This window comes from Eubalaena glacialis, chromosome 2, assembly GCF_028564815.1.
Source record: "Eubalaena glacialis isolate mEubGla1 chromosome 2, mEubGla1.1.hap2.+ XY, whole genome shotgun sequence".
Lineage (NCBI taxonomy): Eukaryota > Metazoa > Chordata > Mammalia > Artiodactyla > Balaenidae > Eubalaena > Eubalaena glacialis.
The window spans coordinates 117,340,695-117,366,775 of NC_083717.1; the positions used below are offsets into that span (position 1 = coordinate 117,340,695).

At 43.1% G+C, this 26,081-nt stretch overlaps 1 protein-coding gene across 1 annotated transcript in view; it reads left to right on the top strand.

Moving 5' to 3' along the window:
* RYR3 (ryanodine receptor 3) overlaps window positions 1-26,081 on the top strand; it is a 372,240-nt gene that overhangs the window by 340,540 nt on the left and 5,619 nt on the right. The window contains exons 88-99 of the mRNA XM_061181456.1: window positions 1,384-1,488; window positions 3,226-3,307; window positions 3,962-5,292; window positions 7,513-7,571; window positions 8,756-8,927; window positions 9,998-10,084; window positions 11,704-11,904; window positions 14,998-15,128; window positions 19,603-19,645; window positions 20,130-20,257; window positions 20,678-20,738; window positions 21,009-21,155. Of these exons, the coding sequence (XP_061037439.1) occupies window positions 1,384-1,488; window positions 3,226-3,307; window positions 3,962-5,292; window positions 7,513-7,571; window positions 8,756-8,927; window positions 9,998-10,084; window positions 11,704-11,904; window positions 14,998-15,128; window positions 19,603-19,645; window positions 20,130-20,257; window positions 20,678-20,738; window positions 21,009-21,155 (2,547 nt within the window). The remainder of the gene's footprint in view (window positions 1-1,383; window positions 1,489-3,225; window positions 3,308-3,961; window positions 5,293-7,512; window positions 7,572-8,755; window positions 8,928-9,997; window positions 10,085-11,703; window positions 11,905-14,997; window positions 15,129-19,602; window positions 19,646-20,129; window positions 20,258-20,677; window positions 20,739-21,008; window positions 21,156-26,081) is intronic.

A 26,081-nucleotide genomic window follows, 5' to 3' on the forward strand; every position in this document is an offset into this window, starting at 1 on the left:
TGTGGATATGTGTTAATACTTCTGAAACCATTATACATATATAATGGAAGTGAACTAGGTTTCTCACTGTTGGAGTGGGAGGTTACAGATGAGCAAGCAGAGGAGACAGAAGATCCCTGTGGGAATGAATGAGAGTCAGAGACATTTGTATGCTAAACTCATGTTCAGCTTAACATAGATACAAATGGTTACATATGGAAATATTTATGGATATGTGTATACACATGGATTAGGACAACACACATATTTCTGCTGTTCTGTCAGCCAGGAGGACCTAAAAAAATGATACCCCAGTAGCAACAAGCACAACTAGAGCCCAGATCTTGGTTTCTAATACCATTCTCCATTGAAAGGAAATAGGGCTCCTTAGAGAAATGGCTGATTCTAGAACTAGGGCTGGAAACATACAGGATGAGCTCGGAGAATCCTATAGTGCAAGAAAATGCTAAAAACAAATGATGGGGTATGTCAAAGGGATACAGGAGCCAACTGAAAGAGCTCCCAATGGCCAAAACTGGAAAAATGAGAGCTACAAAAGAAAGTAAATAAAGTAGTATTGAATTATAACCCAAAGCATAAAATGAATGTGTGGAGTCCATACTGATGTAAATAAATGATTAAATAAGTAAGAAAGAATAGACAACTCTCCATTCAGAAGAATTCCAAATAACTTATTTTTAAAAAGAAGAGAAAAGAAACAGTGGTTCAATAATGATCTTCCAAAATAGGAAAGGTTATTAACATGGAAAATGCAGACTGGTCATCAAGTCATCCGTCTAGGTCTGGCTTTCAGAAAAGATAGAGATGATGTACCTGACGTTTAGGTTAATGATAAGAAAATCCTAAAAGTAGTTGAACATTAGGAATATAATTCAGATTTTTTCACTTGAGTAGATAGCCATGTGGTCATCACATTTAATGTGCAGCTTTGCCTGCAAACAATGCGTGCACAAGGGCCTGGTTTTCAAATTGTGCTCCTTGGAACCCTGGAGTTCCTCAGAACCCCTCTTAGGCCAAGGTGTGGGCCAGAGTCAGCGGGAGTACCCTTCAGTCCTGTTTCAACCAGAGCATTTACCTCTTAAATAATGTTCTTTAGCATAAGAACGGAAGCTAAAAGAAATCTGAAGCTAAAAGAAAATCTCTGAAAATCACCACACTGTGACATTCCTAGTGATTTTTCCTAGAAATAGGATCTTAGGATTGGGGGGGACACAATGGAGTGGGGAGAAAAGTAATATCCTGGGAAAATATTGAGCTGCAAAATATGTGACTTTTGGAAAGAGCTCTCTACATATATGAGCTGATGTCAAATGCCCTTACCAGGGCAAGTTTCAGAGCAGCTTGTGATGCTCCAGTGAAATAAGAATGTCCTCCTCTCCGTAGGGCCCCTGCATTGGGAACCAGCAGAGCCTCGCTCACAGTAGGCTATGGGATGCAGTGGTCGGCTTCCTCCATGTATTTGCTAACATGCAGATGAAACTCTCTCAGGTACTGTGGCCCGTTCCCCGTTCCCGATGTGTCGTTGGTGTGAAACGCTAAGTCAATCCCCACCCCCTGGTCTTCCCATTGTGGATGTGGCTGCTTGACAAAATGATTGGAAAAGCCATGCAGATCAGGTGTCATTTTTAAAATGAGGGCCTAAATGGGAGATAGGAATGAACATCTCCTGGGGGGGAGCGGGCGGGGGTGTCCCAGACAGGCTTTTGCATGAATGCAGCTTTCTCCCTTATGTCCCCCCAACCTACCCTTTTCATAATAGCCTCAACACTTGCTTTTTATGGTGCTAATCCCTTTTGCTTCCTTGTCACTGTTTTGCAATTTACGCACATGATCTACCCCCCTGTCTGCTCTGTCAAATGTCTGCATGTCTCTGTAATTCACATCTCCCTTCTCTGTCACCTTTGCTTCCCCTCTTCCCCATCTCTGCCTTTCCTTCTCACTCCCCATCTCTCTGGCAAGATGAATCGGAATCACTCAGAGCATTTATTATGAACAAATAAATGTAGTGTCCTTAGTAGTCGATGGCCTCTCTCCATGGCAACACATGAGGGAGAACTTCAGGATATGCTTCAGGCTGATCAGAGTAACATTGGCAGCATTAATTTAAATAATGTGTATCTAAAGTTGTCAAGGCTGTCACATCTGCCTCTCTCTTCTGGAATGTGCTATTTACCCCTTTCATTTTTCCCCTTTTGACTCTGGCCTTATGGGAGGAGAGAGTTCTTGGGAGGGCTGCCAATTTGTCAGCCCAGTGGGGCAGTGCGGTGTAGAGGCTCCAGAGACAGGATCCTGACCCTGCCACCTCCTCACTGGTGTCTTCTGGGAAGTCACTTCCCCTTTCTGGTTTTTGCTTTCATCATCTATAAAATATTGGGAGTTAAAATAGACGACCTTTGAGGGCTCTTCTAGCTCTGACAATCTACACTTCTATGATGTTTTGTGGATAGCTATGACACACTCCAAAGGTGCTAGAAAATCCCTCTGAAGTCTGAAGGGCCAAAGAACTATGTCTTTGTGAGAGAGAGTCTGTAAAAGAAGTGTGGCCCAGAATGCATTTTTTAACCTCACCCTCAGATTCCCCACCTCAGATCTTCCAAGGATTGTTTTCCTTCTGTGACATAGGTATCAAGCCCAGAGCTCACCTGGCAATGCCTTGTCTGCAGTGCTGAAATTAAAACCAAACAGACTGGTATCAAAACCATCCGGAGGAATAGCCTCAATGATATATTAATGAAAATTTAAAGGCCACTGGCACCCAGATCACCACCAATTAGAATCAGGAGAACCTAAATTAAGAAAGAAAGGAGAACCCAATTGGTGATTAGAACCTTGATACTTTAATTGGATTGCAGTAGTATTCCCTAAAAGCTCACTGGTAATTCTTCAGTATGAAAAATGGCAACCTAAGCTACTAGAGATACCTAACGGCTCTTTGGTGGATTGGGTTGTTCAGTAGTTTTGGACAACAATCGGTATATCTGCCACGTTGTGTTAATAAAAGGAAAACTGTAAAGGAAGTCTTTTGTATGAACCCTGCTACAGCGAGCCTCCCGATGCTACAAAGAGAGGATGCTAAGACATCCGCATTCACCATGAGAAGGGAGCTCATTCTGGAGATGGATGCAGCCTTCACCTGACCTTCCCAGAGCAGGCTCTCCTTGCTCACTGCCCTGTACTTTGCTGAGGGATCAGATAGCTCAGGGGTATCTCCTGTTTCTGTTCTAGGATTCCAGTCAGATCGAGCTGCTGAAGGAACTCTTGGATCTCCTTCAGGACATGGTGGTGATGCTTCTGTCCCTCCTGGAAGGTTGGGCTGTTTGGTATAACTAGGCAATCACACGACTGTAATTGGTCCAAGCACTAACCATACTAATCACGCAGATTATCCTTCTGGCAGGTCACTGATGCCATATGACATTGGTTAGAAAGCCAAATTTTCAGAAACAAAAAAATGAGTGAGGGGCACATGGTCTGATGGACAAAGCCTGAAACCAACTCATTTTATCTCAGTAGGAAAGCCAGAATGAACTGGGGAAAACCTCCAAGCTTTGCTCTTCCCTATCCTCTCCCTCTCCCCATTGCTTTTCGATACATCTGGCTGCCAGTGTGTATGCCAGCCATCTAGTTGGGCACCCTCCTAGGTCTAAGGGGATTAGAGGGGCACCACTTATCCCTATGTGTCCCTGATAATCTGATAATGAAACCACTCTCCAGGCCCCAGGCCAGACAAAAGGCACTGGCGTGGCCATCTCCTCCTTCCCTGTGTTTCTTTCCCCCTTGGCTCCTGGTGGTGTAGTCTTTATGGCTTGCTGCTCCCTCCTACCCATTTCCAAATCATCACGGTCAGAAAAGAGCTGACCGATTTGGCATATAAGTCTTCTAAAAAATATCTGCCTGACCAGTTACATGATGACATGGGTTTATTTATGTATCTGTATGTCTTTTTGAACCTGCCTCACAGGGAATGTGGTAAATGGAACTATTGGCAAGCAGATGGTTGACACACTGGTAGAGTCCTCTACCAATGTAGAAATGATCTTGAAATTCTTTGACATGTTCTTGAAACTTAAAGACTTAACCAGCTCAGACACCTTCAAAGAATATGACCCCGATGGGAAAGGGATCATCTCCAAAAAGGAATTCCAGAAGGCCATGGAAGGGCAAAAACAGTACACGCAGTCGGAGATTGACTTTCTCCTTTCGTGCGCAGAAGCGGATGAGAATGACATGTTTAATTACGTTGACTTTGTAGACCGGTTCCACGAGCCGGCCAAGGACATAGGGTTTAACGTGGCGGTGTTATTGACAAACCTCTCCGAACATATGCCAAATGATTCTCGCCTTAAGTGTCTGTTGGACCCAGCCGAAAGCGTACTCACTTACTTTGAACCGTACCTAGGACGCATTGAGATCATGGGTGAGGCCAAGAAAATTGAGCGTGTTTATTTTGAGATCAGTGAGTCCAGTCGAACTCAGTGGGAGAAGCCCCAGGTGAAGGAGTCTAAGCGGCAGTTCATCTTTGATGTCGTCAACGAAGGCGGAGAACAAGAGAAGATGGAGCTGTTCGTGAACTTCTGTGAAGACACCATCTTTGAGATGCAGTTAGCATCACAGATCTCAGAATCGGACTCAGCCGACAGGCCAGAAGAGGAGGAGGAAGAAAATGAAGACTCTTCCTATATGTTAGAAGTTGAGGGTGAAGAGGAGGACGACAAGTCTTTTGAGTGTGCCTCTGCGTTTGCCATGGCCTGTGCCTCAGTGAAGAGAAACGTGGCCAACTTTCTGAAGAGGGCCACCCTGAAGAACATCAAGAAGCAGTGTAGGAAGGTAAAGAAGATGACTCTGAAGGAGCTGGTGAAGGTGTTCTTCTCTTTCTTCTGGACGTTGTTCGTGGGGCTCTTCCACTTGCTCTTCGCCATATTGGGAGGAATCTTTCAGATTCTCTGGAGCACAGTGTTTGGAGGGGGCCTCATAGAAGGCGCAAAGAATATCAGAGTCACAAAGATCCTGGGTGACATGCCTGACCCAACCCAATTTGGTATCCACGATGATGCGATGGAGGCTGAGAGGGCAGAAGTGCCCGAGCCAGGTATCGCCACGGAACTCGTGCACTTCGTAAAGGGGGAGAGGGGAGATGCGGAGATTATGTCAGATCTCTTTGGACTCCAGTCAAAGAAAGAAGGTGGCTTAAAGCATGGGCCTGAAGTGGGTTTGGGTGACCTCTCTGAGATTATTGGCAAGGATGAGCCCCCCACGTTAGAGAGTACTGTACGGGAGAAAAGGAAAGCACAGGTAAGCATGATTTGTTTCTATCATCTTTCTTTATCCCCAGAAAAAGACTTGCCACTCTACCTTGCCATCAGTACTGACACCAGTTCCTAGGAGGCAATGTTGTGTTAGACACCAGCTCATCTGTGGTTACGCTGATCTGATAATTCCAGCTCTGCCATGTCTGGGGAGATGAGACTTAGATGGTTGTCTCAATATCTAATTGCTGAATGGTCTTCCAGTTTACATTGTAGAGTTCAAACAGGATGGTCCATGACCCTCAACTTGCTTCCACACCTTTATTAGGTTAGTTCTCAAGGCGCACGGGTTCATTCAGTAACTGAAAGCATAGAAAACCAGGTATAGCATACGAGGAGACCTTTCTGGTGAGATAAACTTCTGCAGTATCCTAAAAGGTCCAGATGTTATCATATGATTTAGCACAGTGCCCAGTGAGTTTTATCATGCTTGGGACATTTTCATCCTTGTGATGCAGCCACTATCCAGTTTGGACTTGGAGTCAGTCGACTAGATTAAGATAGCAGTAATTCAGAGCCCTTTGGCCATGGAAAGTTCTGGGTGTTGCAGCATCCAACCCACAGCATCATTCTAGCGATAAAGAGAGTATGGAGAGAAATGTAAAGAGATCAGAGCCCAAAGTCAACCTTTATTCATTTTTTTAAAATAAATAAATAAATAAATTTATTTATTTATTTATTTATTTATGGCTGAGTTGGGTCTTTGTTGCTGTGCGCGGGCTTCCTCTAGTTGTGGCGAGCGGGGGCTACTCTTCGTTGCGGTGTGCGGGCTTCTCATCGCGGTGGCTTCTCTTGTTGTGGAGCACGGCCTCTAGGCGCGCGGGCTTCAGTAGTTGTGGCTCGCGGGCTCTGGAGCGCAGGCTCAGTAGTTGTGGCACACAGGTTTAGTTGGTCCACGGCATGTGGGATCTTCCCGGACCAGGGCTCGAACCCGTGTCCCCTGTATTGGCAGGCGGATTCTTAACCACTGCGCCACCGGGGAAGCCCCTTTATTCATTTTTTACATGAATGTTTATTGAATAGTTAATATGCACTTGTCACTGTTTTAGGCTCTGGGAATACAGTGGTGAATGAGAAATGCATCGTTCCTATAATTTAGTGGAAAAGATAGACATTGGACAGGTCAGTACAAGCATGAAGAACATTAGGAAGGAAGTCTATCAGGTGCTATGGAAATGTATAGGAGAGATGTCTCACCTGGCTTAGAGAGTCAGGGAGAGAAGTATCAGAATCATAAGCATTCTGACAGTATTAATTTATTTATTGTTTTGCTCCCTGATGTAACCCAGGGCCTAGAACAGAGTTTGACACATAAAAGGGACTCATTCAAGGCCTGCTACATGCCAGGCTGTGTTCCTAGGATATGAGAATACATTGATTAACAAAAGAGACAACACTTTTGTTTTAAAGGAGCTTAATTTCTAGTGGAAGAAGACAACAAATAATTATCATTTTTGACATATGCTAAAATAAATGAACAAGGTCGTGTGTTACAGAATGAATGTGGGCCCTACTATAAGTAGGATACTCAAGGAGCATATGCAAAGGTATCATCTGAACCAAGTCCTGAAGAATGGCAGGCACATCAAAAGCCAGGGCAGTCATATTCCAGGCAAATGATATGGCATGTGCCAAGGTCCTGGTGCAGGGAAGGATTTGGAATGTCCCAGGAACGGAATGAAGGTCTGAATGTTTGTGCTGGAAATGAGTCAAGTGATGCAAGGTGAAAATGGAGAGAAAGGCCATGATCATGTAGGCCTTATAGGCTTTGGTGTAGGGAGCTTGAATTTTATTCTAAGTGCAATGGTCATCAATCAGAGGGATTGGGGTGATGGAAGAGAATTGAAGATACTGTCTGATGGAAGCAGGTTCTGGATTGGACCTGTGTTCCATCTCTCCCTGACCCCGTGAAGCAGTAGGACCACTGCCACGGGGCTCTGACAATGTCCTAGCAAAAGTTTTTTCTTTGGGTTGAATAATAACAGGGCGGTTATGTTTTCAAGCTTGAAATCTTTGTCTTATCACTCTAGAGCAGCTTAATATATAGCAGGACACCTATGTTCTGTGATCCTGAGAAAAGCAGAAGCATAAAGAGAGAAAGCCATTGGGACTTGTGACCATGGATTGTAAAATGGCCAGTGATATGGCTCATCACCATGAACTCGTTTATCTGAGGAAAGTTTGACTGATTGTTATTTTTGTCTAGGCAGCAGAGACGAAAGCAGCTCATGAAGCAGAAGGAAAAGTGGAGTCTGAGAAGGCAGAGTAAGTTCTTGGTAGCATGGACTGCTCTAATTGCTGTGCTTGATAGTTCTTGCTGTTAACTACTATTTTGTTGTTATGGTAAATAGAAAGCTTGATTTCTATTAATATAAGAAACAGATATTGTGCAAGCCCTGGACAAAGAAAAGCCATTTCTTTTTTTTCGTTTTTATGGCTGAGTAATATTCCATTGTATATATGTGTGTGTGTGTGTGTCTGTGTGTGTGTATCCTTTATCCATGCAGCTATTGATGGACACTTCAGTTGCTCCCATATCTTGGCTATTATAAATAATGCTGCTGTGGACACTGGGGTGCATGTATCTTTTGGAATTACTGTTTTCGTTTTCTTTGGATATATACCCAGGAGTGAAATTGCTGGATCATATAGTAGATCTACTTTCAGTTTTTTGAGGAATCTCCATACTGTTTTCCATAGTGGCTGCACCAATTTACATTCCCACCAACAGTGCACAAGGGTTTCCTTTTCTCCACATCCTGGCCAGGACTTGTTATTTGTTGTCTTTTTGATGATAGCCATTCTGGCAGGCGTGAGGTTTTGTGGTTTTGATTTGCATTTCCCTGATGATTAGTGATGGTGAGCATCTTTTCATATGTGGATACATTTCTTTTTACCCCAGCTATACAAATAAACACAATCTAATAATTTTGTTCACTCTAGACTCCAAATAGTAGATCAGAGTTTCACCATCTGACCGAGCAAATTATCAGACACTCACACTTAGCAACTTCATATAATGTTGATGATGGTGATATCTAGTAATTACTGAATAACTATTACATACCAGGCCTTTTGCTAAGCTCTTTTATACAATATCTCATTTAATACCTACAACAAACTTAGAAGAATAGGTACTATTGGTAATGCCCATGAAAGCCTAGAAAATAAAGGACAACATTTCTGAAGGGGAAAAAGGTTGGTAAGGCAAAGTTCAGAAGAACTTGTATATAACTGATGTACGCCTGTGACTGTGACTCATCAAAGCAGGCACCGCTCCTAAATACAAAGTTGACATCCAAGCACTATGGGTAATAAAGACCTGAGGTTCCCACCCTCAAGGAATAATACATCTCCCACCCCTCTCAGCCAAGATTTCTCTTTAGCTTCCCTGCCAGGGCCAGGCCTCCCTCTCCCCTCCATGATGAGTGGGCTTCTCATTCCTGCAGCATGGAAGATGGGGAGAAAGAGAACACAGCCAAAGAAGAAGAGCAGGCCGAGGCCGGGTGGGCAGACGTGACCAAAAGGAAGAAGCGATGGTGTGGCCAGAAAATTGAGAAGCCTGAAGCCTTCATGGCCAGTTTCTTTAAAGGGCTGGAAATCTATCAGACCAAGTTGCTGGTGAGTGCTCCGGCCCTGGCCCCGCTCAGGTGCAGGCGCTGGCCCGGGCAGACCTCAGAGAAGTGGCCACTGACTTTGTTTCACATTTGGTTAGTCATTCTTCCTCGTCTTTCTCATTCCTCTTCCTTCCCTCTTCTCGATTATCTGTCTGTCCCTTCTGTGTTGGAGGGAAAGGAAAAGGGAAAAGGCAAGTGCTCCAGCTCCTCTGCCCCGCCCTCTCTCTAGGAGAGCTGCTCCTTTATGTGTGCTAGGTGGGGACTTGGCCCATCCTGGTCCAAAACTTCAGAAGTAGTGCGATCATTCAGATGCAGAAAGAACATTCCTGTGTTGTGTTAGGTTCTCACACTAGTCCTCAAAAGCTCTGTTACTCCACACACCCTCAGCCCTCAGCCCAGCTTATAATATCCTTTCTCTGGCAAATTGCCCACTGCGGCACAGTTGCTGAAGGCCAGGACTACACCTCCCAGCACCATTGGGGGGAGCCCCCTCCACGGAGAGGGTGAGAGCTTCCCCAAGCAGCTACCATTCCGGTCCTTAAGTGTCGATTTTTCCAGGGAAGATGGCAGTGGGTATGGGAATGGTTCCCCCTAAAAGGGGAGAGGCAGAAGCGCTGGGTCTGTGACTTACAAAGAGACAGAGACTCTCAGCCTCAGTCTGGCTGCAGCCAGGGTGGGAGCTTCAGGGGTCTTTGGTGGGCCTAGATCACTCATAATTTCCAAATTGACTGCTTACTTGCTGTGTGGAGGGTACACACACGCACGCGCGCGCATGTACCTTCATAACAGCATGAGTCCTCTGCTGGCGGCCAGTTTAGGCATTTGTTTCCCTGAGGTTTAAACCAGAGCAGGGTTCCCTTGAGCATCATTCTAAGCGATTTTTTAAAAAATCATCATTTTTGGTTCCCCCCAAATAAGTCATAAGAAGGCCAGGCTAGTCCTATATGAGTGGTTACCAAAGAGTAGGACTAGTCCTGTGTAAACTTCTATTCAGAGAAGATCATCGGTGTGAAAGAGGGAAGGTCCTTCTCCCTGCCAAAGCTCTTCTACTTCTGCCTGTCCTTTTCTTTTCAGCACTACCTGGCCAGGAATTTCTACAACCTGAGGTTCCTTGCTCTGTTTGTAGCCTTCGCTATCAACTTCATCCTGCTCTTTTACAAGGTGATGCTTCATTCAGGGGGTATTTGGTGAATAGATTATATACTTTTTAAAAAGTAATAGAGGTTATGCTCTTAATTCAAGCAAAAACTCTAATATCTAAGGAAATTTCTAAGACACTGGCTTCTAAGAAAAGGACACTGTCTTTAGCAATGGGGAGAATAGAGAGACTGGTTGTCAGGGAAGCCAGTTAGGGCACCATTTCAATCATTCAGGCTTGTTTTAGTTATTACTTAATTCTTCAGACATTTGTTGGGTGTCTACAATGGGCTAGACCCTATATTAGGAGCTGTAAGGTATTTCAAACTGAATAATAAATACAGTTCTTTCCCTGAGGAATAAGGTAACAAAGAACCATGATAGTTGGCCCATATGTTAGAACTATTATGAAGGAAGAATTAATAGGAGTTGGTTTCTGGATGTGGAAGACAGGGACTCATCAAGATAAATGAAGATTTTGAATGTTGGTAAGTGGGTCTTGTACACTCTAGATGCATAATGAATGTTAGTAGAATGAATTAATGAATGCTGTAGGTCCTGGATTCTTTTTTTGACATAGTCTTTAACTGGCTATTCTGTCTCTTGCCTCTCTCCCTTCCTATTGAAAACCACAAATCTAATTTTTATAAAACATGCTCTTATCCACATCAATATTGCACTTGATAAACTAATGGCTTGCTGTTGCCCATAGCAGAAAAATGGAAGTCTATAGAGGGGTGTGGCGAAGCCTAGCTTTAAGCACATGGAGAGGTTGAGGTGACTCAGCCATGCATGTGGAGACAGCCAGCAGGCAGCTGGACATGCACGGTAACAGCCTCAAAGGTGCAGCTTTGGGAGTAACTGTGTAAGGATGGCAGTGAAGCCACGGGTGTTAGTGGCATCTAAGAAAGAAGGGAAATGTCTGCACTTGTGCATATGCGAGTTTGTCCTAGCCTCCTCCCAGGCTGTAGCATATTTTTTTTTAATTTATTTGTTTTATTTATTTATTTTTGGCTGCGTTGGGTCTTCCTTGCTGCGTGCGGGCTTTCCCTAGTTGCAGCGAGCGGGGGCTACTTTTCATTGCAGTGCGCGGGCTTCTCATTGCTGTGGCTTCTCTTGCTGCGGAGCACGGGCTCTAAGTGCACGGGCTTCAGTAGTTGTGGCACGCGGGCTCAGTAGTTGTGGCTCGCGGGCTCTAGAGTGCAGGCTCAGTAGTTGTGGCGCACGGGCTTAGTTGCTCCGCGGCATGTTGGATCTTCCTGGACTAGGGCTCAAACCCGTGTCCCCTGCCTTGGCAGGTGGGTTCTTAACCACTGCGCCACTGGGGAAGCCCCAGGCCATAGCATTTTAAAGATTATCTCCTGCAGCTGAAGGATTGTAGAACATGTAGTAAAACTCTCCTAACTTTTAAATTTTTGGCTTGTTTTCAAGAGAGAGGTTTTGTCTCTTAAAACTTTTGTTTGCAATTATGAGAGATGCTGGAGATTCCCAGGAACAAGGTACCTAAAAACCTCATGCCCTCATCGAGAAATATGGAATCACTACTATTTGCACAGCAAATGCCAGCGGTATAAAATACGTGGGGAGAGCCCAGTGGCGGAGGTCTTTCCGGTGTTTCTAAGAGAGTGTGTGTTTTGGGCCAGGTCACCGAAGAACCTTTAGAAGAAGAGACAGAAGACATTGCAAACCTGTGGAATTCCTTTAATGATGAGGAAGAGGAAGAAGCAGTGGTGTTCTTTGTCCTGCAGGAGAGCACTGGATACATGGCGCCAACATTGCGAGCCCTGGCCATTATCCACACCATCATTTCTTTAGTCTGCGTGGTGGGCTATTACTGCCTGAAGGTAAGTTGCCAGCCACTCTGAATCTAATCTGACTCCTTGGGGAAGAAGCATCATTTTTGAACCCAGCCAGCCCTTTGTTCTCTAAGGCTTTACTAATAGCCTAAGGTTGGTGAGGCCGCAGCCTGGGCACCACCCAGGAGCGGGTTAAAACTGCAGACGACTCTTGCCCCCTACCCAAGCCTTTTAAATCAGAATCTGCAGTGAACATGATCCTCAGGTGATCTGTATTCACACTCTGGTTTGAGAAGCCTTGGTCCAGGAGTCTCACTTCAGCCACCCCTTGTTACATTGCATAGAATCAAAATCATCGGGCGAAGTCACGCATGGAGCTGGTAATGAGGGGCTCTTCTCACCTTTGAATTTATGTTGAAATGTTTATAAAAATGCTTTTCACCTTTCAGAAATTATTAGGTTTTAGCTATTTGAGATGAGTTACTGTTTCCGTTGTCCTATTACTGCATTAACAAATGACCCCCCAGAATTCAATGGCTTACAATGATAACCATTTCATCTCTGACTGTGTGTCTGCCTGGGCACGTTAGAGCGGTTCCTCTGCTCCCTGTGGAAGTGGCCACATCAGCAACCAGCTGGGAGCTCAGATGGACTACACTGTCCAAGATGGCCCATGCACGTTGGCAAGGGAACAGCTGGAAGGCTGGGCTCAGTTGGGGTAGCTGGGCCTCTCTCCGCCTCCTTGTAGACTCAGGGCATCTCCCTTTCCATGTGGTCTCTTCACATGCTCTCTCCAGCTGGGTAGCCGGACTTTGTGCATATGATGGCTTGGGTGTCCAAAAAGAGCACAGATGGAAGCTGCTAGCCCTTCTTAAGGCTTAGGCCCAGGACTGGCAAGGTGCCATTTCTACCACATTCTGTTGATTCAAGCAAGTCACAGGGCCAGCCAAGATTCACTGTTGCACAGAGGGTGAAGGGGGCTACACAAGGGCATGAATAACAGGAGACATGGTTCTCTGGGACCATCTTCAGACACTGCTATAGTTATGTCAATCTTCAGTCATTCTCTTTTAGGTGTTCCAAGTCCAGTTCTGTTTCTACTACACCACAATTGTTTTTTCTCATTACATTTTTTCTTACTTCTCTTAAGTAGGAAGTTTCCTTGGCCCTACACCAAGCCACCTTTTCCCTGAGAAGAGTCCAGGAAATCTTTTCCTATCCTTGTGGCTCTCACTTCCCCCAGTGGACTGCTCTGCTGGAGAGACCATGTGTCCTAAACTGCTCTGAGGCCTCCACTGTAATGATGAAAGAATGGATTCTGGAGCCTGGCCTCCGGGGTTGGACCCACAGCTCTGCCACTTAACCTCGCCATTCCTCTGTTTCCTCATCTGCGAAGAAAATGACTATGATAATAATAACACCAACCACTAAAGTTGCTAAAGGGAGGATTAAATGAATTAACATGTGTAAAATACTCAGAGCCAGACGTAGTAAACACTAGAGCATGTTCGCTACTATTCCTTAGTTCACCATCTAGAGCTCAGCTTGTCAGCTAGGGTACAGGTAACCTAGAGAAAACAAAAAGAAACACTATCTAGGGAATTAAAATGTGGAAGTTGTACTTACAAGGGAATACAAATTCATAAAAGATTGACGGAGAATGCTTCAAATCGCAGTGATCAGTACTGACCTAAAACTTGATATTATTATTGTAATTCAGAGTCACCTCGACACACAGCAGACACTAGTCAGGGTGGCTTTCCCTGCTTCCCCTCCCACATGATCCATGAACCAACACCAGGCACTGATTCTGCAGTGTGCAATGTCCATTAGTAGCCTTTGCCACCTTCCTGTCATGATTCTTTTATTTCCTCAGTGTTGTTGCCTTGTTTAAAAAGAAGGGTAAGCAGGAACTATATTCAATATCCTGTGATAAACCATAATGGAAAAGAATATGAAAAAGAAGGTATATATATGTATAACTGAGTCACTTTGCTATATACCAGAAACTAACACAACATTGTAAATCAACTATACTTCAGTGAAATAAATTTTAAAAATAAAAAATAAATAATTAAGGGAGGAAGAAAAAGGGTAAGCAGTAACTCTTTACGAACAATTATCTAAATTTTGCCTTTTTGTCTCGGAAATAAAGGAGCAGCGTGGGTTGGATGGATATCATGAGATTTGAGAAGGAGTTATTAGAAGAAATAGTTTGGAGACCAGGGTCTCAGGGATGTTGCCAAGTAACCAGTAGCTTCCCGGGTGGATGAGAAGCCCTAGCTCTGTCTGAGTTAAGCTCTTCTGGCTACTGGAGCTCTGGCTCTTCTGCCTTCTCATTTCCTGGGATTCCAGCCGTATCCTCTGACCTTGCTCATTCTGTCCCTTATCTGAAGTGTGTGTGTCTGGCGATGGTTGGAGCAAGTGGATTATTTTCCCAGCATTTTCTGTGTATGTACTGCTTTTGTGATAGGTCTTTATAACCATGCCACCATGTGTAGGCTAGAAGCAGTCGTAACTATAAGAGAATGGGAAGCGATGGTAGGGAACAAATAAGTGTGCCTGGCAGGAGCTCTTCTCGGAAGGAATGTCAGGAAGAAAACTTCAATAGCAAAAGACTATGCACAGAGCCCAGTGAATCCTCTCGTTGTAACCATTAAGCCATATTTCATTAATCAGAATTCAAAGACATGAGAGGAATATGACCCTAGCCATTGAAGGGGGTTGGAACTTTTCATCGTTATTTCTGCAGCTGTCCAATATATTCTAGAATAGTTTATTATGCTTTCTAAGTCTTGGTTTACCTCCAGCCTAAGTGTTTTAGGAGACCTAAGTCATTCGGCCCTGTGATTCATCTAAATATGGTCTTCTCACCAGGACGGGTCAAGAAGTCCAGTTTGTAATACTATCAGCTGTTTAAAGGATGACCCAAATCATATCAGCTTTGGAGAGGGAGGTGTCTGAGCCAGAGGACTGAGAAGTGATTTCTTTGGCTTTGGACCCACAACTAGGCACCCTAAGAATCCCACTACAAAGAGTTTGCTGCCCTGAAGTTGGAAGGCCAATTTGTGAGATACGCATGGGAGAGGATGCTTTCATTAGAAAGCCGCCTCTGAGTAACCAGTGTCTTCCCATTCCTAGGTTCCTTTGGTGGTATTCAAAAGAGAAAAAGAAATTGCCAGGAAGCTGGAGTTTGATGGCCTGTATATCACCGAACAGCCTTCTGAAGATGACATCAAGGGGCAATGGGATCGCTTGGTAATCAACACACCGTAAGTTTCCCCCCACCCCAAAAAGAAAACGGAGTTTCTATTGTAAATAGGATAATACCTTCTTCAGCAGCCCTGAAGACTGATTAATATAAGCCTTCCTTTGGTTTCTGGGACTTGTTTTCTCCCCTGCCTTTTCACAAAGTAACCTATTGTGCCTCCAACAGTTGTATGTATCCCTATGCATTTCATGGGGGACAGAGGATATTATCAGAAAGTTCTGAGCATATTTAATTAAGACCAGATGGTCCAGCACAATACTACTTAATCTAGTTTTCCATGTTCAAGTCATACAGTGTTTCCCTGGCCCGGGGTTTCAGTGATCAAGCTGATCAGCTTCTCCAGAGTCCCCAAATGGCACAGCAGCCCTGTGACAGCACCATCTCTGAAGTCTTCTCCCTAAACAAATAGCCTGGTTGGTACTAGAACTCCTCCCAATATAATTTGATAGGCAGTTCCATGGGCAGTTAAAATAGGCCCATCTGAGTGGGGATGTTAGGACCCGTGGGGTGAAGCCTGCCTTCTTGGTAGGCACGTGTACAATTGCTAACGTGGTGGAGACAAGCATTGATTCTAGAGGCAAAGAGGTAGAACACTGAGTCCGCTTTATAACTTAGACACCCGTGACCTAGGGCAAGAGAGTCAGGTTTGATAAACCTCAGTTTCCTCTTCATTAATAGAGCAATGAGAATACCACCGCCTACAGTCCTGGGAGGACTCATGAATGGATTGTCACGTTCTTGGTACAGTGCCTGGCACGTGGCTGTTCGTTATTCCCTTCCCCTGTTAAAGAAAAATGGCCATCAGCAATAAGTCAGACAAATACCATATGATATCACTTATATGTGGAATCTAAAAAATACAACATAGAGAATATAACAAAAAAGAAGCAGACTCACTGATATAGAGAACAAACCAGTGGTTACCAGCGGGGAGAGGGAAGGGAGAAGGGGCGATATAGGGACGGGGAGTAAGAGGTATAAACGATTAGGTATAAAATAAGCTACAAGGATATACTGTACAACACAGGGATTATAGCCAAATGATTAAGATTGTAAATTTTAAGTTATGTATATTTTACCACAATAAAAATTTAGAAAAAAAAATGACCATCACCATTAGCAAAGGTGATGCTCTAACGCCAGTGTATTCACAATAGGGAAATGAGAGTTGCAAGATAAATTAATGTGATGAAAGAAAAGTTAAGAAATAGGGCTGAATATGTAAACAAAGATGACTGTTGAAACTCTTGGCTGTGCCAATAAAATATGCACATCTAGAAACAACAACCCTGACCCCTGGAGGAAGAAAATGCCATTTATTCAAAGATGGTTAGGCAAATCGAGAGAGGCAGCTCTACACAGGCACCGCTGAGCTTTTTTTAATAGTCCCTAGAAAGGGAAGACTCCTCTCTTAGGGAAAAAAAGGTGTGAGCAGGCAAATCAAAAGCCTGTTTCGGCCTGCAGGTCACTGCCAATCTCCTCACTTAAGGAAAAATAAGGGAAACTACTAAGACTTATTTCTGACCCTTTGTTATTATAGTATAGAAATTTTGAATATTAAATAATCTCATTCCTTGGTAAGCTTTCTGTAATTATCAGTAACGCTCATGTCTGTGGCACAAGATGATATAGCCTAAAAGTCCCATTAAAAACGCAGTTCAGTTTCTAGAAATTTATCCTAAGGAGATAATGAGACAAGAACACCAAACTGTTTTAACAAGGACAGTTGCTGACATTTATTTGAAGTGGCTGAAATGCCCATGAATAGGGAAACGCATGTATAAGTAAAACAGCTGTTTTAAAACATTTAGATCAATGAACTTTATTTCTTCACGATAATGGCATCATTGTACATGTAGTGCTTTGTAACCTGCTTTTTTTTGAGTTAACTATATGTCATGGAGAGCTTTCTTTTTTAATTTTATTTTTGTATTGTTAAATACACATATAGAAGAAAATATAAAAATGTGTAAGTATATTTTAAAGTACAGTAATAAAATGAACTACAAAGCTTTAAAACTGGAACATCGCTGAAGACTTTGAGGTCCCAGACGTTATCCTCTCTGGCCCCTATCCTCCCCAGGCCCCAGCTAACCACTCTCCTGACTTTAGTGCTCTCCATTCTTTTGCCTTAGTTTATAGTGTTACCACTTAGGTATGTGTCCCTAGATACATGGTTTCATCTTAACTAGTTTTGAGCTTTATATACATGGAGTTATACCATATGCATTGTACTGTCATTTGAATCTTTTGTTCTGCACCCTCTTCAAGAATTCATCTGTTGAATACGTTGACATGTGTGGCCCGAGTTGGTCATTTTCAAAACTGTAGCATTTTCCATTAGGAGTATATTATTGTGCATTTATCCATTTTCCTGACAGTGGCTATTTCAACTGTTTCCCACTAGTGTCTGTTGGAAACAAACAGTGCTGTAAGGAATATTTTTATACCTGGTGCACAAGTGAAAAAGAGTTTCTCTGGAGTAGGTAGCAGGAGACGAATTTGCTGAATAGTAGGATATGCAAATGTTTGTCCCCATTTACGTTAAACCAGCACCCTGTGAGAATTCCTGCTTCTCTGCCTCCTTGTCAGCACTTGTTATCCTCAGATAACTTTGCTCATCTGGTAGGCGTGTAATAGCATCTCATTGTGCATTCTGCTGGTTTCTAAGAGGTTGAGCAGCTTATGTTGTTTTTCTTGACCATTCACATATAGATCTGTCACTTATTTATGCATTTCCCTGCTGAAGGTTCTTGGCCTACCCCACACTTAAAGGAATATTACCAAGTGGAATTATGTCTTCTACCTTGAAGGAGCTTACATACCTGGTCAGGAGACAAGAATATTCAGATCAAAGTAAGATTACATCTGTGAAAGGGTCTTGACCAGAGCCTTTAGTCACTGGCCCTTCAGGATCACTTGTGGAATTTTCCACTTATGCCAAAATGTGGCCAACCCTGAGTTGTATCTTACAGACCATTTTTTCTAAAAGATTTAAGAGAAAGGTGATACCAGTGTGGACAGAGGAAGACTGGCTTGTTTTTATTTGTTTTGTTTATTTTGGATTCTAAATACCATACATGAAAAAAAATCAAGTAGCAGAAAAATGGACAAAGAAGGAAGTCAAAATAATTACTTCCATCCCCCATAGATAAAATCTATTAGCAGTTTGCTTTGTTTTTAAGTGGCATTTGGATGTTTAAGACCAAGACTGCTGGGGACTTCCCTGGCAGTCCAGTGGTTATGACTTCGCCTTCCAGTACAGGGGGTGTGTGTTCGATCCCTGGTCGGGGGAACTAAGATCCCACATGCCTCGCGGCCAAAAAAGCAAAACAGAAGCGATATTGTAACAAATTCAGTAAAGCTTTAAAAACGGTCCACATCCCAAAAGAATCTTAAAAAAAAAAAAAAAAAAAGACCAAGACTGCTTTAAATATCCAAAAAAATTTTTTTGTTTTGTTTAAAGATTGCCACCCTGTTGTAAGAGAGGTGCCAATTTCTCAGGGTTATTCTTCTGAGAGGTCCACGAACAGAGAGAGGCCCCCCCTTCCTCGTCACCAACTTGGGTGGCCTCTATAGCATAGGGGACTGTTGTGTTCCAGAGCTCACAAGAACGATTTACAAATGAAGGAAAACAGAAGTAAGAATGTTTGCACCAAGGGCCAGAGGTTCCTTGGCTGCAAACTAGACTCCCAAGGAACCTCTCAGGAAGGACTGATCATTCTGGAGGGGAGCAAAATATTTTAAATGGTTTCTGCCAACATACCTGAAAGTAACAGTTATTTCTCGACTTTAACAATAAGAAGGTATTTGCAGTGGAGCTGGTACTAGCTACTTGCCAGAAGAAAGCTGTTCCCTCTGTGGGTTAAGGTTGGGATGGCATAGGAACCACCTCCAGAGGAGAGAGGGATCTCATTCCCGGGAAAAGCGCACCCCACAGGAGTTCGTTATGCAGGAATGGAGAACAGAGCAGAAGAGCACTCCATTAAGAAAACCCCCATGTAAATTAACTAACGGTGATTTCCAGACTGGAAACTTCATAGTTAGTTAGGGATCTTGTCTACACCTCCCACCACCGTGTCCCCAGCACCTACCCCCAGTTACTGCCATAAAGCGGGCACTCAGTGAAGGAAGGTTGAATGCATGTGTTTCCTGCAGGGTTTGGTTTCTAGTTACACTGAGCTCAAGACACATATCCCTGCCTTTAGCTAGTCTGTCATCACAATTCCTGGCTCTTAACCGTAATTTTGAAGTAGAAAATGCAAAGGAGCTTTCCAAGTGTTTCAGAACTCACCACAAAGCAGTGAAACCAGAAATCAGACCTGCGGTGACTCTGAACTTCAATCAAGTCTTGAATTCTTCAATGAGCAGGACAAATCCCCAAAAGATCACAGGTCCAGACACTCAAACTGCGAAGTTTCTTGATGTGCTTGCCTTGATGTTGTTAAGAATCTCCGTTTCATTTTCTTCTTCAGATCTTTTCCTAGTAACTACTGGGACAAGTTTGTAAAGAGAAAGGTATGCCTTGTTGGGGGGCGGGGCAGGGGGAGTAAATTCCATGACCTCCAAAGAAATGTAGATTGTTTTTTTTAAGTTCTCCATATACGAACATGAATAAATGTAATGGTGCTTTTATGATGCTATCTCGAGAAGAGTAAGTCACAGAAGGGGTTTTATATGGACGCATGTAGGTTTGGGGCTTAGTTCCTATACTCATCTGCCTTAATCAGCTTAACAAAATCACTGTTTTCTACATACTAGGTTTTTTCTCTCCTCCTAAATGATAGCTAGAAAAGCAGTTTTCACTTAATTGTCTTTATCACTTCTGTTTTCTCTGGAGGCTATTTTTTTCTCTTTATTTTCCTTTTGCATTTTGACTCATGTCTTTATCAACCCCTTGGAAGAGCCCAGAGCGTAACACAGCTCTGACGGCACTGGGGCTGGAGAAAACATTGGTGGTGATGCACGGCCCGATCTCACCCTGTCATCCTCTCTGCTTTAGGTGATCAACAAGTATGGAGATCTCTACGGAGCAGAACGCATTGCTGAACTCCTGGGGCTGGACAAAAATGCCCTCGACTTTAGCCCAGTAGAAGAGACCAAAGCAGAGGCAGCCTCACTGGTGTCATGGTACAGAGCTTAGGAGTTAAATCCCGAAGTCTGGCTGACTAGACCCTTTATCTTTCCAGTTCTCTTCCCTGTGCTACAGGGAAAACTCACAATCATGTCTTCGCTGTCTTAGACTCTGGTCTTGCCTAAGTGTTTCTTCTAGGTTCTAAAATATGGGGGGGAGAGCAATGCTCTAAAAAAATTCTAAAGACTTATCAGCCTTTATGCCTGATAGAGCTGAAAGAGAAAGACTAATTAAAATTTCAGGGTGTGTGATTCAGCCATTCTCATTCTCATGGTGAACACATACAACTTGATAAAGCTCAGAGCTGTATTTAGGTTATTAAACCCGAGAGAGAAAAAAATTCATTTTTTCCCCTTATTAAACACTTAACTAAATCTTGACATTTTTAAGTTTTGAAATGATTTGTTCCCCTTTAGGCTAAGTTCCATCGACATGAAGTACCATATCTGGAAGCTGGGAGTTGTTTTTACTGACAATGTAAGTATGGCATCTGGGAAAGCAAAATCCTGTGCCCCAAGTCCAGGGATGTCATTAGATGCCACAAAGAAACAAGCTATGGAGGCGGCTCAGGAAGATGCAGGGAGTGCTCGGCGAAGACAGAGGGCCCTAGGGTGCTGGGGGGACACTTCTCTCTTGTGCAGTAGTATAAGGCAGATGGGACTTGACTTGGGCAATTCTTGAGCCAGCTCAAAGCACCTCAGCCCCCCGAATGCCTGAAAAGCTGCTCAATTTCTTCCATTTCCCCAGTCCTTTCTCTACCTCGCCTGGTACACGACCATGTCAGTCCTGGGCCACTACAACAACTTCTTCTTCGCTGCTCATCTGCTGGATATCGCGATGGGCTTCAAGACTCTGAGGACTATTCTGTCATCTGTCACTCACAATGGCAAACAGGTATGGGGTTTATACTGCTGCAGAACGGGAGGGACCTAGATATGGTTAGGAAAAAACATAACCAGTGGGCTTCCCTGGTGGCGCAGTCATTGAGAACCCTCCTGCCAATGCAGGGGACACGGGTTCGAGCCCTGGCCGGGGAGGATCCCACATGCCACGGAGCAACTAAGCCCGTGTGCCACAACTACTGAGCCTACGCTCTGGAGCCCGCGAGCCACAGCTGCTGGGTCCACGTGCCACAACTCCTGAGGCCCATGCACCTAGAGCCCATGCTCTGCAACAAGAGAAGCCACCGCAATGAGAAGCCCGCGCATCGCAACAAAGAGTAGCCCCTGCTTGCATCAGCTAGGGAAAGCCCGCGCGCAGCCATGAAGACCCAATGCAGACAAAAAAAAAAAAAAAAAAAGAACCAATTACTTAGATATATATAGATCTATACATATAAACACATATATACAGCTATGTGTGTATATAGGTAGACATATATAGCTATATATGTTATATACATGTATGTGTGCATTTCTATATATACCTATATAGTCATTGCTTATGTATCTATATAGTCATTGCTCTACATCCAGTCTCATCAATACCCAGTCTGTCTTCTTCTACAGAATTGTCAAGGACAATCCCTTGATTAAAGTCCTCTAATGGCTCCTCCTGTGAACAAATTCAAACTCCCTAGCATTTTATTCCTCATTAAGTGCAAATCCATGAATGAGACATGTTCCCTCACATCTCTAAATCTTTACAGGAGAAGGGAGAAAAGAAAGGAGTTAATATGTACCCAGCTTGGTACAGCCATTATGGGAGACAGTATGGCGGTTCCTCAAAAAATTAAGTATAGAACTGCCATATGATCCAGCAGTTGCACTTCTGAGTATATATATCTATCTGAAGGAGATGAAATCAGTATCTCAAAGAGATACCTATATTCCTATGTTCATAGCAGCATTATTCCCAATAGCCAAGATATGGAGACAACTTGTGTCCATCAGTGGATGAATGGATAAACAAAATTTGTTATGAACATACAGTATAATATCATTCAGCCATTAAAAAAAAAGGAAATTCTGCCTTTTGCAACAACATAGATGAGCCTAGAGGGCATTCTGCTAAGAGAAATAAGCCAGACACAGAAAGACAAATACTGTATGGTGTCACTTATATGTGGAATCATAAAAAAGGCAAACTTCTAGAACCAGAGAGTAGAGCAGTAGTTACCAGGGGCTGGGTGTGTTGGGGGAAATGGGGAGCATTGGTCAAAGAGTACAGACTTTCAGTTATTAAATAAATTAGTTCTGGGGATCTAATGTAAAGCATGGTGGTTATAGTTAAAAATGCTGTATTGTATACTTGAAATTTGCTAAGAGAGGAGATCTTAAGTGTTGTCAGCACACACACACACACACACACACACACACACGCACGCGCGGTAACTGTGTGAGGTGATGGATTTGTTAACTTGATTATGGTGATCATTTTATAATGTATGCATATATTAAATCATCACATTGTACACCTTAAAAAATAAAAATTCCAACCAGAAAAGAAGTCAGATTAACCTTTAATTGTTCTGACATTAAAGGGTGCTAGATCATCAGGTATTACGATGGTTTATTTCTTCTAGGCTTCTGGTAGCAGCACCAGTTTCTTGGTTGACACTAAAAAGAATGGAGGAAAGCTAGAGATAGAAATTTGCTGCCACGTACAAGAAGCTAAAGTTTGGGGAGGTAATAACAGAACCTGTGATATAGATGTTTGCTTAGAGAGTGGTAAATACTTCCTTATAGGTTCCTGGGAGAAAGGGCATTGTGTATTATTTTTCCATGTGTGTCTTGGGAAGTTTTATCCTATAAAGGTGGCGCTTCCCAAAACGGGATTTATGGAATGCCAGTTGTTCTTTTAGAATTCTTTTCTTCCCCTTTACTCAGATATAGAAAGTTCAAATTTTATTGATTTGGTTTAACGGCGTTATACAAAACTGTACCTTAAATGAAAAGTTTAAACAATGAATTTTTTTTTTTTATTTATGGCTGTGTTGGGTCTTCGTTTCTGTGCAAGGGCTTTCTCTAGTTGCAGCAAGCGGGGGCCACTCTTGATCGCGGTGCGCGGGCCTCTCATTATCGCGGCCTCTCTTGTTGCGGAGCACAGGCTCCAGACGCGCAGGCTCAGTAATTGTGGCTCACGGGCCTAGTTGCTCCGCGGCATGTGGGATCTTCCCAGACCAGGGCTCGAACCTGTGTCCCCTGCATTGGCAGGCAGATTCTCAACCACTGCGCCACCAGGGAAGCCCGATGAATTTCTTTTAATTAAAAAACAATTTTTATTGGAGTATAGTTGATTTACAATGTTGTGTTAGTTTCAGGTGTACAGCAAATTGAATCAGTTATACATATACATATATCCACTCTTTTTTTAGATTCTTTTCCCATATAGGCCATTAGAGAGTACTGAGTAGAGTTCCCTGTGCCATACAGTAGGTTCTTATTATCTGTTTTATATATGAGTGTATGTATATGTCAGTCCAAATATCCCAATTTATCCCTCACCCCTTTATCCCCTGGTAAGCATAAGTTTGTTTTTTACATCTGTGACTCTACTTCTGTTTTGTAAATAAGTTCATTTGTACCCATTTTTTTAGATTCCACATATAAGCGATATCATATGATATTCGTCTTTCTGTGTCTGACTTACTTCACTTAGTATGACAGTCTCTAGATCCATCCATGTTGCTGCAAATGGCATTATTTTGTTCTTTTTTATGGCCGAGTAATATTCCATTGTATATATGTACCACATCTTCTTTAACCATTCCTCTGTTGATGGACATTTAGGTTGCTTCCATGTCCTTGCTATTGTAAATAGTGCTGCATATTGGGGTGCATGTATCTTTTCGAATTATGGTTTTCCCAGGGTATATGCCTAGGAGTGGGATTGCTGGGTCATATGGTAGTTCTATTTTTAGTTTTTTAAGGAACCTGCATACTGTTCTCCACAGTGGCTGTATCAATTTACATTCCCACCAACAGTGTAGGAGGGTTCCCTTTTCTCCATACCCTCTCCATCATTTATTAAACAATGAACGTCTTATATGGGCTTGCCGACTAAACTCTGGCAAGATTGTTAAAAAAAATATGCCCAGTTTTTGCCATGTATTGGGTATTGCAATAGGCTCACAACCACCCTGTAAGGTAAGTGTTACACTCACTTGAGAGAGAAGAGCACTGAGGCTCAGAGAGGCTAAGTATTTCACCCAAGAGCACACAGCTGCCAAGTGGCAGAACTTAGATTCAAGCCCATTTGTTCCTTGGTGCAAAGCCCACATTCTTTCTCTTTTTCTAAACTGGCTGCTTTCCGTGAGGTCTGCTATCCAAGGTTCAAATCACTAAATTCATTGTTCAAGAAGCCACTGAATATGTCTGTTCTGGTACTTATCATGCCCACTCCCTTTTGTGTAGCAGCTTGAGGGCAAAGATTTTATGCTGTTTGTTGATCTTCACAGCTCCAGCCCAGCACCTAGTCCCCGGTATAGGCCCAATAAGCAGGTCCTGTGTAGTCCTCATTTATTGTGCCTCTGAAAGCCGAGAAACAAACAGGCCCTGTGACCCTGGCAAAGGTCCAAGGCAGGTTTCTTCATTATGAAAAAATGTCACTTTGCTCAACCGTCATAATTCATACAGTAACTTCAAAGCTGTGACAATTATCCAGTTCATGGTTAGTTATGAAATACTGTGATGTAGGGATACCCATGAGCCCAAGGAATCTGTAGTTTCTATTTTTTTTTAATTTTTAAAAAATTTTATTTAAGTATAGTTGATTTACAATGTTGTGTTGATTTCTTCTGTACTGAAAAGTGACTCAGTTATACATATATGTATATATATATTTTTTAAAAATTTTATTGAAGTATAGCTGATTTACAATGTTATATTAATTTCTTGTAGTTTCTTTAGAAGCAGCATTAGAACTTATGGTTACCAAAGGGGGGTACGGAGGGATAAATTAGGAGTTTGGGATTAACATATACACACTACTATATATAAAATAGGTAAACGACAAGGACCTACTGTATATAGCACAGGGAATTATACTCAATATTTTGTAACAACCTAAATGGGAAAAGAATTTGAAAAAGAATAGATACATGTATATGTATAACTGAATCACTATGCTGTACACCTGAAACTAACACAATATTGTAAATCAACTCTACTTCAATTAAATAAATAAAAAGCAGCATTAGAGTGAAGCCTTGGGTCACTGCTATCTCTGTGAAAAAACAAAGTAACCATCCTCAGAGCGCCATCACTATTCTTATCCTTAAATCCCTGTGTAGTTTATATGCACCCCGTGCAGTACCTCAGCTGTTAGTCTGCCCGGGCTGCCATAACAAAATACTGAAGACTGGGGGCTTAGACAACAGACATTGATTTTCCTCTCAGTTCTGGAGGCTGGAAGTCCAAGATCAAGGTGTAGGTAGCTTGGTTCCCTCTGAGGCCTCTCTCCTTGGCGTGCAGCTGGCTGCCTCTTGCTGCTTTTTCACTTGATTATCCTTCGATGCATACGGCTACCTGGTATCTCTCCTTCTGAGTCCTACCTCCTCCTCTTGTAAGAACACCAGTCAGATTGAAGCAGGGCCCACCCTCACGGCCTCATTTTAATTAAATCACCTCTTTAAAGGCCCTATCTCCAAATGCAGTCACCTTCAGAGGTACTGCGGGTTAGTGCTTCAACATACGAATTCCGGGGGAACACGATTTGTTCCATAACAGTCCATCATTACTCTTTTCTCCCAATAAGCCTGTTTCTCTCTGTGATCTTGCTTTCCTTCGGCACCTGCTGCATGACAGCCTTCGTTCCAGACCCCTCATCTTTCCCCTTTCCTCTGTTTTCTTGGAGTCTCCCACCAACCTTTCAAGGTGA